The sequence below is a fragment of the Mustelus asterias genome, unplaced genomic scaffold (genome assembly GCF_964213995.1).
Source record: "Mustelus asterias unplaced genomic scaffold, sMusAst1.hap1.1 HAP1_SCAFFOLD_84, whole genome shotgun sequence".
Taxonomy (NCBI): Eukaryota; Metazoa; Chordata; class Chondrichthyes; order Carcharhiniformes; family Triakidae; genus Mustelus; species Mustelus asterias.
Window position 1 is genome coordinate 1,195,523 of NW_027590138.1, and position 14,004 is coordinate 1,209,526.

At 48.5% G+C, this 14,004-nt stretch overlaps 1 protein-coding gene and 1 non-coding gene across 2 annotated transcripts; one reads left to right on the forward strand and one right to left on the reverse strand.

Annotated features, from left to right (window-relative positions):
* Nucleotides 1-5,438: 5,438 nt before the first annotated feature.
* trnac-gca (transfer RNA cysteine (anticodon GCA)) lies at nucleotides 5,439-5,510 on the reverse strand. The gene has a single exon. It is a non-coding gene; the product is annotated as a tRNA-Cys (tRNA).
* Nucleotides 5,511-7,642: 2,132 nt separating this feature from the next.
* On the forward strand, nucleotides 7,643-9,201 carry LOC144483913 (uncharacterized). The gene has a single exon (XM_078202493.1). The coding sequence runs from the start codon at nucleotides 8,107-8,109 to the stop codon at nucleotides 9,199-9,201; it is 1,095 nt and encodes a 364-aa protein (XP_078058619.1). The 5' UTR covers nucleotides 7,643-8,106.
* The last annotated feature ends 4,803 nt before the right edge of the window (nucleotides 9,202-14,004 follow it).

A 14,004-nucleotide genomic window follows, 5' to 3' on the forward strand; every position in this document is an offset into this window, starting at 1 on the left:
TCTTTCTTTGGTCTATAGCAAATAGTGATTTACTTGTAATTTTTTTCAACTGAGTCAGAGCAGAGGAATAACCTCTCCCCAGTGTGAATCTGCTGGTGTACTGTGAGGTGAGATAATCGCCTGAACTCAGTCCCAAAGTGAGAGCACCTGAACAGTCTCTCAGCAGTGTGGACACGTTGATAGGATATCACTTCCCTGGAACTTTTGCAGCTCTTCTCGTAATCTGGGTAATTAACAAAATCACTCAAGTGTGAACACGTTTGTGTGTCATATGTTGGGATGACTGAATGAATCCCTTTCCATCTCTGGAGCGTTTGAACAATCTCCCCCCAGTGTGAATATGTCAGTGAGCCAACAGGTTGGCTGATGGAGTGAAATCAGTCCAATACACAGAGCCGGTGAACGGCCTCTCCCCGGTGCCCGATGAGCTTCCAGCTCAGACGGGTAACTGAATCCCTCATCACTGTCCTCACTCTTCCATGGTTCCTCCCCAGGATGTTTATATTTGTAGCTCCTGAGGCCAGATGATCAACTGAAGCCTCGTCCACGCAGAGAACAGTTTCATCTACTGTGAACAATGCTTTTTCCTTCAATGTTTAAAATCCGAATGATAATCAAGTTACCGTTAACTGGGCAGCTCCGTCAGATCCTGATGTGATGTTTGTTCGAAGATTCCTGACTGCAAATCCTCCGCTTCTAAAACTCTGTGACACTGAATTTAAAAGAAAAAAAAGTGAGAGAGAACCCACAAAAACACAAAGGCAGGTTGTGAAATGGAGCTGAATGAATCTGGTCATTTGTGGGGCCGGCACCAGGAAAAAGTGACCATGAAAATTCTGGAGTGTCATAAAAACCCAAGTGATTCACTGATGTCCTGCAGGGAAGGGATTGAATGTCACCCATTCAATAGGATCATGGCTGATCTGACATTCCTCATGTCCACTTTCTTGCCCTTTTCCCGTAACCCTTGATTTCCTTACTGTTCAAAAATATACACAAGGGCTTTGCCCCCACAGCTCTCTGTGGCAAGGAGTTGCAAAGACTCTCAACCCTCTGGGAGAAGAAATTGCTCCTGATCTCAGTCTTAAATTGGCACCTTTTATTCTGAGACTGTGCCCTCTGGTCCCAGACTCTCCCATGAGAGGAAACATCCACTCAGCATTTACCCTCTCAAGTCCCTTAAGAATCCAACCTGCTTCAATGAGATCACCTCTCATTCTTCTCAATTCCAATGAGGAGAGTCCCAACCTGTTTAACCTTTCCTCATAAAACAATCCCTCCATAACAGGGATAATCCAAGTGAATCTACTGTGAAGTGCCTCCAATGAAATAATATTTTTCCTGAAATAAGGAGACCAAAACTGCTCACAGTCCTCCAGATATGGTCTCGCCAGTACCTTGTACAGTTGCAGCAAGACTTCCCTACTCATATACTCCAACCACGGTGGCACTGCAGTTAACACTGCTGCTTCACAGCGCCAGAGACCCGGGTTCGATTCCTGGCTTGGGTCACTGTCTGTGCAGAGTTTCTACATTCTCCCTGTGTCTGCGTGGGTTCCCTCCGGGTGCTCCGGTTTCCTCCCACAGTCCAAAGATGTGCAGGTTAGGTGAACTGGTCATGCTAAATTCTCCCTCAGTGTACCTGAACAGGCGCCGGAGTGTGGCGACTAGTGGATTTTCACAGTAACATCATTGCACTGTTAATGTAAGCCTACTTGTGACAAATGAATAAACTTTACTTTAAATAAGGGCCAACATTCTATTAGGCTTCCTGATTACCAACTGCACCTATGTGCTAGGTTTCTGTGTTTTGTGCAGAAGTCCCCCAAGTCCTGTTGTGTTGCAGCTTTACAGTTTTTTCCCCATTTAAATAATACTCCCCTGATCTCCCTTCCAAAATGAACAATTTCACATTTTCCCACATTATCATAGAGTCCCTACAGTGCAGAAGGAGGCCATTCAACCCAATGAGTCTGCACCAATTCTCTCACATAGTATCTTACCCAGAGCCTCTCTCCCACCCTATCCCCATACCCTCACATATTTACCATGGCTAATCCATCTAACCTACATGTCTTGGGACACTAAGGGGAAATGGCCAACCCACTTAATCTGCACATCTCTGGACTGTGGGTGGAAACCAGAGCACCTGGAGGAAACCCACACAGAGGAAAGCTGCTGGATTATCATAAAAACCCAAGTGGTATGCTGATGTCTGTCAAGAAAGGAAATCTGGCACCTGGTCTAGATAAGAATCTGGGCACTGAGTGGAGACAGAGAGAAGTAGAAGGGGCCGGGGTGAAGGAGAGGGATTTTATACATCTAGAACTCAATGAGAACGTTGACAGAATCTCCCAAACCCTCAACCTCCACCACCTAGAAGGACCAAGGTAGCAGGTAGATGTGAACACCATCACCTCCGAGTTTCTCCCCCCACAACTCGCATCCTGACTTGTCTGACATCCAGTACTAAAAGAACTGAAACTTCGTTCATATAAACACTGGGAAGACTGAACCCATTGTCTTCAGGCCCCACTACAAACTCCACTCCCTCACCAGCAACTCTATCTTCCTGGTAACTGTCTGAGGCTGAACCAAACTGTTCACAACCATGGTGAAATATTTCACCCCAAGATGAGCTTCCAACCACATATCCACATCATCATCAAAACCGCCTATTCCCATCTCAGTGATATCGTCCGATTCCACCCCAGTCTCAGTTCATCTGGAACCCTCATCCATTCCAATGTGACGTGGAACTCAAGGGAATGGAACTGACCAAATTGCTCCACAGAGAGTTCAGTAAGTCTCACAACACTAGGTTAAAGTCCAACAGGTTTATTTGGAATCACGAGCTTTTGGAGCACTGCTCCTTCCTCAGGTCACTCACCTGATGGACTTTAACCTGGTGTTGTGAGACTTCTTACTATGTCCAACCCAGTCCAATGCCAGCATCTCCACATCATGGCTACCACGGAGAGTTAGCATGGATTTAAGTTGCCAAATGCATTTCCTTCTATGTTGTAATCTCTGCATCACTGGAAATTGATAAAGCAGCCACACTGCTGTATATTTCAAGACAAAAAATATGGGATCATAAATAACATATCTCTCTCCCATACAAATTTACTGTTGATTTAAATGTTAGCCCTCTTCTGGGAAAACTGAATTGTGAACATTGGGTAAGAGGCTCCCCTATTAGCCAGATAAACTGAGGGAACTAAAAGATGTCAATGTCTTTGAGAGAGAAACAAAAATATACCTGGGCCTAGTCCTGTTCCTGAATCCGGTCTTCATCTGTAACCTTTCCAGAGTCTGCAGCCTCCCTGGATTCACTTCCTTTCCCTTCAGTTGCTGCAAGTCCCCAATTTCCCCCAGAATGAGAAAAGAAATGGAAAGGGGGGGGGGGGGGGGGGGGGGGGGGGTGGGTGGAGGGAAGAAAGCGTTTTCCTCCCAGATGTTGCCCTCTTTTTAGGTCAAACCAAATAAACAAACTCAGATTAAATCAGGACAAAGTAAAAGGGGCAGCTCCCCAAAAAGGAGGGGGAACAGCCCGAACAGAAATCAAAGTACAAAGGAAACTTAAAAACATCAAATTAAAATGTGATTATTAGGGTCAATAACGCACCAACCCCTGCGGTGCCCAGCGGGCGCGGAAGGCTTCAACCGCGCCCGTGGACACCGCATGCTCCCTCTCCAGGGACACCTGGCCGCGAACGTAGCCGCGGTAGAGGGGAAGACAGTCAGGATGGACGGCCCCCTCGATCGCCCGCTGCCTGGACCGGTAAATGGCGCGTTTCGCCAGGCCCAGGAGCAGGTTCACAAGGAGGTCGCCATCCCGACCCTCCCCTCTCCGCACCGGGTGTCCGTAGATCAGGAGCGTGGGACTGAAGTGCAGACAAAACATCAACAAAAGGTTCTTCAGGAAAACATAAAGGGAGTTGCAGCCTAAGACACACAACATAGACATGGTCCACGGACTCCACAAGGCCGCAGAAAGGGCAGTCTTCGGAGCCCGTGAACCAGTGAATCCTACGGTTGTGCGGAACTGCTGCATGCATCACCCTCCACCCCAGGTCCCCGACGTAATTGGGGGAGATCCCTCCATAGAGGGACCTCCAGCGGGGACCTCCGCCGCCCGGCGGCAACAAGGCCCGCCAAGGTGTATCCGGGCGACAGGCGAGGAGGCAGTAGTGGAGGATGTGCAGCAGCAGCCCGCACAGGAAACGCCTCCGCGCAGTAGAAAAAGGCACGGAGGACATTTCCGCGAGGCGGCTCAGGCTGTGGGGCACCTCACCCAGGGGGGGAGGGGGGCTGAAGCTTTGGGCCAATGTGGAATTCCGCCCGAACAGGGGAACGCTCGGGCGGGATCCCACCGCACGCCTGCGCCGTCTCGAGTTTGCGTGCAGTTTCGGGGCCGAGCACGACCGTCCTAAGGTCTAGGATGGCTTTGGCCGCGTGCCGGACGGACGACCCCGCGTGCTCAGCCAGCACACGGGGACTCATCCAGCCCGCCCCTCCGCCATCGAGCACGTCCCCGATTCTGGTCACCCCGGCGTCCGCAGCCCTCCTCTCCGCCAGCCACCTGAAGTTATACGGCTGGAGGAGTCGTTTCCTGACGGGGGAGAGCTGCGTCGCGAGGCGACCTTGTTCCAGACAGTGAGGAGGTCCTGGTAAAAGACGGGCAACTCCTCCGCCATCGAAGCACGCCCCAGTTCGATATGCAGGAGCTGCACGTCATAATTGAGGCCGTGCCTCTGGCGGAAGAAATACGTCACCATGGCACACCATTGTGGAGGGGGCTCAACGTAAAGGTACCTCTGCAGGGCCTGGAGGCGGAAGGCCGCTATCTGAGTGCGGAGCCACACCAGACCTTGTCCGCCCTCCTCAAGTGGGAGATGCAGAACCGCAGCAGGGACCCAGTGCAGTCGATTGTCCCAGAAGAACCGCAGGAGGGTTCTCTGGATATCGGCGACAAAGCCAGGGGGAGGGGTCAAAGGGACCAGCCGGTACCACAGCATGGAGGCGACCAGCTGGTTTATGACGCGAACTCGCCGTAGGACGGCACTTGGAGCAGTCCTGTCCAGCGACTCAGGCGGGCGGAGACTTTGGCCTCCAGCTCCCGCCAGTTCACCGGCCAGGATTCCTCGGCTGGGCAGAGATGGGCCCCCAAGTAGAGGAGGTTGGTCCTGCTCCAGGTGAAAGGCCTGAGCTCCTACGGAAGGGGGTCCGTCTCCCAAGGACCGACAAGGAGTCCGGAGCACTTGGCCCAGTTGATCCTGGCAGAGGACGCAGCGGAGTACATCGCCTGGCATTCTCGCACCCTCCGCAGGTCAGCCAGGTCCTATTATTACTCATTGCTGCAATTACAGACACTGTACTGTGTAAGGGTGGGTTTTATGACTTTGATTCTTTCTTGCTAAGATGAAGATTAGATAGGGGAGCGCCCAGATTTGAACTGGGGACCTCTTGATCTGCAATCAAATGCTCTACCACTGAGCTATACCCCCGCATGCCAGAGGAGGAGGTTTTGGTCTGAAGCTCATTGGACAACATCCGTATTTTGACGTCACAATGCAGCCCTGCCTGAATCAGCCAGTAGGAATCAGTCTCTTCCGCGATGACGTACAGGGGTTCCAGTGCTCAGGCCCGGGCGCGCGGACACGGGAGCCCCGCCCCCACCCATTGTTCCCCTCCCCCTCCACCTCCTCGAGCCAAGGTTTCCAGGCAACCGACTGATGGCTCCGGCCAGAGCGAGAAGTAACTCGTTGATCGCCCCCTGCCCACGGCCCGGGACTGCGCATGTCCAAGGGAGTGGGGAAGCTGCGCATGTGCGAGGGAGTGCCCACCCCCTGACCCTCATGTTGAGGTATTGACCAATGGGAAGAGTTGGAGGACCGGAAGGACTCTGGTCCTCCAGCCAATCACAGCCCCCCATTGTCTGAATGCGGAAGTGGACAATGAGCTTGTTCAGCTGCTCATTAAGGCCCAGCAAAGCTGCTGCTCTCTTTGAATGAAGATTGAGCTTCAGACAGACTCAAACTTCCTTCTGTCTTCAACATCTGTCAGTAAAACAGTTTCTTTTCTCCCCCTTTCCATTTATTTTCTCATTCTGGGAGAAATTGTTGACTTGCAGCAACTGATCACGAGAAATAGAAGCATGAGCGGCCACCAGGCCCTTGAAGCCTGTCCCGCCATTCAATCTGATCATAGCTGACTGATGCCGGTTTCATCTCCTTTACTGTGCCATTTCCCCATAGCCCTCTATTCCCCGATCTATCAAATATGTATCCACCTCCACTTTAAATACTTCTAACGATCCAGCCTCCACCACCCTTTGGGGCGGGGAATTCCAGAGCTTCATCATCCTCTGTGAGAAGAAATTTCTGCACACCTCAGTTTTAAATGACTGACCCTTTATTTTGTTTGAAAATATCTCACCATCTACCCTGTCAAGCCCCCTCAGGATCTGAAATGTTTCAATAACTCCTTTGTCTTCAAAACTTCAAGGAACACAGACCTTGACAATTTACTCCCTCGTGACAGGACAAACCTCCTATCCCAGGAAGTAGCCTGGTGAATTTCCTTTGGACTCTGTCCAATATTACTATATCCTTGTTTAGATAAGGGGATCAAAACTGTATGCATTATCCCGGGTGAGGCATCACCAACACACTATACAGTTGCAACAAAACCTCCCTGTTTTTAAACTCCAACCCCTTTGCAATAAAAGCCAAAATGCCATTTTCCTTCTTAACTCGTGTGGGACCTGCCTGCTCGCTTTTTGTGATTCATAGAGAGAAACAGACTCAAACTTCCTCCTGTCTCCAGCATCTGTGAGTAAAACACTTTCTTTTCTCCCTCTTTCCATTTGTTTTCTCATTCTGGACTTCAGTTTTTAACTTCCAGGTCAGTAGTGGCTGCCTAAATAAAAATCCTCCTCACATTCTTCATGTATCTGTAACCAAGTAATACAGTGTATTACACGCATCATCTGCTCATTTATATCCAAATGTAAAACTGTAATGTGGCTGTGAGCTTGAAGATTTTCAGCTCTCTGTGTCCAGGACAGGAAGCAGTGAGCATGGATCTGTCAATCAGCCTCAATCAGCACCCTCAGGGGAATTTTTTAAAATTATTCATTCATGAGACATGGGCATCGCTGGCTGGCCAGCATTTATTGCCCACCCCTAGTTGCCCTTGAGAAAGTGGTGGTGAGCCGCCATCTTGAATCGCTGCAGTCTATATTCTGTGGGTTAACCCACAATGCCATTAGGCAGGGAATTCCAGGATTTTGACCCAGTGACTGAGAAGGAATGGCGATATATTTCCAAGTCAGGATAGTGAGTGGCTTGGAGGGGAACTTGCAGGTGGTGGTGTTCCCATGTATCTGCTGCCCTTGTCCTTCGAGATGGAAATGGTCCTGGGTTTGGAAGATGCTGTCTAAGCATCTTTGGTGAATTGGGAGGGTGAATATTAGATACAACAGAGTGAGAATGGAGGGAGAGTGTGTGAGATGGAGATTCACAGCTTTTGGAGAATGAATGAGGAAAGAATGTTCCATAGAAACTAGAATTGTCTGTTCTGAATTTCTACCCTGGACTGACAGTAATTACTTTTGTAAACTCTTTTACAGGATGTTAGAATGGAAGAATTTTCAACAAGAAACCTCAAACCAAATGTCATATCAAGATCTGACATTTGCAGTTGATTCATTTGCAAAGTGAATATCAATGGCCTCTGAATCTAGAAGGTGAACATCTTTGTTTGTTCTGTTTGCTTCAGAAGGCTTTAAACACCAGTGTGACTGGAAAAGGACCGAGACACACACCCTCGCCGAGTGCGAGTGTTCCAGTGAACTGACTGTGGAAAGAGTTATAACCAGTTCAAGGACAACATCTGGGAGGAAATCAATGTTTCCCCCTTTCCATTTCTTTTCTCATTCTGGGGGAAATTGGGGACTTGCAGCAACTGAAGGGAAAGGAAGTGAATCCAGGGAGGCTGCAGATGAAACAAAAACCACACGGTTACCAGCAGAAGGAAACTGTAACACTCTGAGGCTTCAACTGATTGTCTGACCTGGAGAGACACAAGGACACCCACATCATGGCGAAACAATGGAAATGTGGGGACTGTGGGAAGGGGTTTAAGTACCCATCCAGACTGGAAACTCATCAGCACAGTCACACTGGGTTGAGGCCATTCACCTGCTCTCAGTGTGGGAAGGGATTCAGTGATTCATCCAGCCTGCGGATACACCAGCGAGTTCACACCAAGGAGAGACCGTTCACTTGCACAATGTGTGGGAAGGGATTCACTCAGTTGTCCAATCTGCAGACACACCAGCGTGTTCATTCTGGGGAGAGGCCATTCACCTGCTCTCAGTGTGGGAAGGGATTCACTCAGTTATCCCACTTGCAGAGACACCAGCGAGTTCACACAGGTGAGAAACCGTTCACCTGCTCCAAATGTGGGAAATGTTTCACGCGGTCATCCAGCCTGTGGACACACCAGCAGGTTCACACTGGGGTCAGGCCATTCAACGGCACCAAGTGTGGGAATGAGTACACTCAGTCATCCCACCTGCTGACGCACAAAGTCACTCAAACCAATGAGAGACCCTTTAAATGCTCTGACTGTGGGAGTGGTTTCAAAAGGTCTCAGGAACTGATGTCCCACCAGCGCATTCACACTGAGGAGAGACCGTTCAGCTGCTATCACTGCTCAAAGAGATTCAAAACATCATCAAACCTACGGGTGCACCAGCGAATTCATACTGGGGAGAAACCATTCACCTGTTCTCACTGTGGGAAGGGGTTCAGTGATTCATCCACCTTGCAGACACACCAACGAGTTCACACTGGGCAGAGGCCATTCACCTGCTTTGTGTGTGGACAGCGTTTCGCTCAGTCATCCGCCCTGCTGAGACACAAAGTCACTCACACCAATGAGAGACCCTTTAGATGCGCCGATTGTGGGCGTGGATTCAAAAGCTCCCAGGTACTGATGATTCACCAGCGCATTCACACTGAAGAGAGACCATACAGCTGCTCTCACTGCACAAAGAGGTTTAGAACATCATCCGCCCTGCGGACACACCAGCGAGTTCACACTGGGGAGAGACCATTCACCTGCTCTGACTGTGGGAAGGGATTCACTCAGTCATCTGCCCTGCTGAGACACCAGCGAGTTCACAAGTGATGACAGAGGTTGGATTCAGTTGTTATTGCTGCTGTTAATCATATCCAGGACTGAACCATGTTCATTCTGATAGTTGGTGAAGTGGGAGGGTCGGAAGGTTTCTTTCTGCTGGACTGGCCGGTCTCACTACTTTGCTCTCAGTAGGTTGATGCTCTTTGAGTTAGGGATTGGTGAGAGGGTGAGTGAGATCAAATGACAAAAAATGTCCTGGAACAAAAGGGAGAGGTAATGGTTGTTGTAAAGAAACAAAGCATTGGTCCAGAGTAAGTGTTAGTGGCAGAATAAAGGACATCTCCGTCTGGAAGCAAAAAAACATGAAAACAAGATGCAGGCCGCCGCTTGGCAAAAAAAGAGAGTAGATTGATGCAATGTTTGTAAACTGAGTGAGAGGAGTTCTTTCACAGAAAATGAATCCCTCACAGATTTCTCATGTGTCTCTTTTTCCTCAGTTGATTGTGGTGCAAGGGTCAACACTTGGCGTGCCTGGGTGGACACGGTTAAGTAATAGCCAGACCCCTAAAAGAAACGGCATGTAAGCAAGTTGATAAGAACCATGCAGGTTCAAAATCAAACTCCACAGAGACGGGCAGTGATAGAATGTCACCAGGGAAAGAGGAACAGAGTGCCATGGAGTTTGATTGGGGAGCTCAGGGCTCTATCAAGATGTTGATAGCAGAACAATACCCCAGATTGTAGATAGTAAATCATCGAATCCCTCCAGTCCAGAAGGAGGCCATTTGGCCCATCAAGTCTGCACCGACTCTCTCTTACAGAGACCTTCCCCAGGCTCTTTGTCCCATCCTATGCCCATAACCTCACACATTTAACACGGCTCATCCATCCAACCTACACATCCTGGGACATGAAGATGGAATTTAGCATTGCAAATCCACCAAACCTGCACATCTTTGGTCTGTGGTTGGAAACTGGAGCACCCGGAGGAAGCCCATGCGGACAAGGAGAACGTGCAAACTCCGCACAGTGACTCAAGTCCGGAATTGAACCCAGGTCCCTGACGCTGTGAGGCAGCAGTGCTTGCCACTGTGCCACCCTATAGTTGAGGTCAAAACATTGACTGATTTCAAGAAGAAATTAGATATAGCTCTCGGGGTAAGAGGATCAAGGAATATGGGAGGAAGAGGGACTCAGGATATTGAATTCGATGATCAGCCATGATCAAGATGAATGGTGGAGCAGACTGGAAGGGCCGAATGGCCTACTCCTGCTTCTAGCTTCTATATTTCTATACACTGGGCCAGCATTCCATCCAGTGGCACAGTGGTTAGCACTGCTACCTCAAAAAAGCAAATACAACAATGGCTTTGGCATCTGCTACAATGTGACTGACAGTTTGACAACGGAGTCAAGGGCACCAGGAGCAAAAGATACCCTGGGAGGTGGAGAAGAATGTGACGGAGATTACGAGCGTGTCCTTGATAGATTTTCTAGAGATTCAGAAAGGAAGCAGCAAGTGGGAAAAAGTCCAGAATAAATTAATTTCCAGTTACATTGGAAACCTGTTGCCTCACAGCTGAGTACAAAATATAAAGAGTTGAGGGAACTGGTGGATAAGCTGCAGAATGGAGCTGATTGCTGGCAGGAGAGCACGTCTGACCTGGACAATCAGTTACATTGGGAACAGGGGGCAGATGATAGGGTGAGTGGAGCTCAGAAAAATCTACTGCTGTTCGGCCAAACTCTGGAACAAGAATCATAGAATAGAATCATAGAAACACTACAGTACAGAAGGAGGCCAATCGGCCCATCGAGTCTACACCGACAACAATCCCACCCTATCCCCGGCACCCCACATGTTTACCCACTAATCCCTCTAACCTACGCATCCCAGGACACTAAGGGGCAATGTTAGCATAGCCAATCAACCTAACCCGCACATCTTTAGACTGTGGGAGGAAACTGGAGCACCCGGAGGAAACCCACGCAAACACAGGGAGAATGTGCAAACTCCACACAGACAGTGACCAAGCCGGGATTCGAACCCAGGTCCCTGGAGCTGTGAGGCAGCAGTGCTAACCACTGTGCCATCGTGCCGCCCCAAGATATTGATTTACAGTCAGAAAATGTCAGATCAAGTGAAGAGTTAGAAGATGCCTTGGGGACTTTGAGGAAATTAATTTTCAGATAAAGCTCGGCACATTTCAGATAAAGCTCGGCACAACATCGTGGGCCGAGGGGCCTGTTCTGTTCTGCACTGTTCTATGTTCTAATTCAGCCACAAAGTGACATCTCCCCTGAAGCAGACCATTCCCTGTGTTTAGCTAAAATCAAACAACCTGAGCCACAAATCAGACACCAGTGAGCAGATGTAGTTGTTATCTCCAAAAGCAGGACCACTGAAAGCGCTCCCCCCTCTCCTCCAACTCTCCTGTGTGATAAGGGAATGCAGGTGTGTGAGGTTAGCCATGACTTCTGCACCGTCATGATCCACAACGCTTACTCCAAGTTTATTTGCCCAGTTGAAGGAATACCATACATTTGAGTCGTAATTGTTGAAGCAGGGTGTTGTTTGAAAGCATCATCGATTCGAAGAATTAGTTTGGAAAGGGAATAAAATTAATTTAATTTGAACTGCCGTGTGTTTTTGTTTGAAATAAAGTTTGAAACAAAACTAACTAAAATAAATTCATTTGCTTTAAGCAGTTGAATTCTCCTTTTCCCTCTCGTAGAATCCTTACGGTGCAGAAGGAAGCCATTTAGCCCACCGAGTCTGCACCCACAATAATTCCAGGCCCGATCCCCATAACCTCATCAACAGCAAGTAACTGAGGTGTCAGTCACAGAGCACTTTGTGTCCAGTGACCAGAACACTATTAGTTTTAAAATAACTATGGAAAAAGATAAGACTGGTCCACAGGTTAAGGCCCTAAACTGGAGCAGGGCCAATTTTGTGGGCTTCAGCAGGATCTAGCAGAGGTCGATTAGGTGAGTATGTTTGAAGGGAAAGAAATGACTGGCTGAGGCTCTTATTTCTTATGCTTTCTGTCTGCTGGACAGGAGCAGTGGCATGGATCAACCTCAGTCCCCAGGGCCTGATGGGATATACCCCAGAATACTGAGAGAGGTAAGGAAGCAAATTGCTGGGGCCTTGAGAGAAATCTTTGTATCCTCACTGGCTTCAGGGGAGGTCCCAGAGGATTGGAGAATAGCCAATGTTGTTCCTTTGTTTAAGAAGGGTAGCAAGAATAATCCAGGTAATTACAGGCCGGTGAGCCTTACATCAGTGGTAGGGAAATTATTGGAGAGGCTTCTTCGAGACAGGATTTATTCCCACTTGGAAATAAGTGGACGTATTAGTGAGAGGCAACATGGTTTTGTGAAGGGAGGTCGTGTCTTACGAACTTGATCAAGTTTTTCGAGGAAGTGACGAAGATGATTGATGAGGGTAGGGCAGTGGAGTTGTCTACATGGACTTCAGTAAGGTCCCTCATGGCAGACTGGTGCAGAAGGTGAAGTCACATGGGATCAGAGGTGAGCTGGCAAGGTGAATACAAAACTAGCTCGGTCAAAGAAGACAGAGGGTAGCAGTGGAAGGGTGCGTTTCTGAATGGAGGGCTGTGACAAGTGGTGTTCCTCAGGGATCAGTGCTGGGACCTTTGCTATTTGTAATATATATCAATGATTTGGAGGAAAATGTAACTGGTTTGATTAGTACATTTGTGGACGACATACAGGTTGGTGGATTTGCAGACAGCGATGAGGACCATCAGAGGATATAGCAGGATATAGATCGGTTGGAGATTTGGGCGGAGAGATGGCAGATGGAGTTTAATCCAGACAAATGTGAGGTAGTGCATTTTGGAAGGTCTAATACAGATAGGAAATATACAGTAAATGGCAGAACCCTTAAGAGTATTGATAGGCAAAAGGATCTGGGTGTACAGGTACACAGGTTGTTGAAAGTGGCAATGCAGGTGGAGAAGGTAGTCAAGAAGGCATATGGCATGCTTGCCTTCATCGGCCAGGGCATTGAGTTTAAAAATTGGCAAGTCATGTTACAGCTTTATAGAACCTTAGTTAGGTCGCCCTTGGAGTATAGTGTTCAATTCTGGTCGCCACACTACCAGAAGGATGTGGAGGCTTTGGAGAGGGTACAGAAAAGATTTACCAGGATGTTGCCTGGTATGGAGGGCATTAGCGATGAGGAGAGATTGGAGAAACTTGGTTTGTTCTCACTGGAACAACGGAGGTTGAGGGGAGACCTGATAGAAGTCTACAAGATTATGAGAGGCATAGACAGAGTGGATAGTCAGAAGCTTTTTCCCAGGGTGTAAGAGTTAATTACTAGGGGGAAAAGGTTTAAGGTGAGAGTGGCAAGGTGTAAAGGAGATGTATGAGGCAGATTTTTTACACAGAAAGTAGTGGGTGCGTGGAAATCGTTGCTGGGGGAGGTAGTGGAAGCAGATACGGTAGTGACTTTTAAGGGGCATCTTGACAAATACATGAATAGGATGGGAATAGAGGGATATGGTCCCCGGAAGGGTCGGAGGTTTTAGTTAAGTCGGGCAGCATGGTTGGTGCAGGCTTGGAGGGCCGAAGGGCCTGTTCCTGTGCCGTAATTTTCTTTGTTTTTTATTCTTTTGTTCTCAATCTGCACCATCAGGAGAATTGGGAGGGTAAATATTAGATACAGTAGAATGAGAATCGAGGGAGTGTCTGTGGGATGGAGACTTACAGCTTTTGGGGAATGAGAGAGGAAAAATATTCATAGATACTAGAATTGTCTGTTCTAAATTTCTATCCTGTATTGCTCGTGGTGAATTTTGTAAACTCCTTTTACAGGCG

What these genes read in the sequence shown, in the direction of transcription:
- LOC144483913 (XM_078202493.1), top strand. Translation starts at nt 8,107, where the DNA reads ATGGCGAAACAATGGAAATGTGGGGACTGTGGGAAGGGGTTTAAGTAC.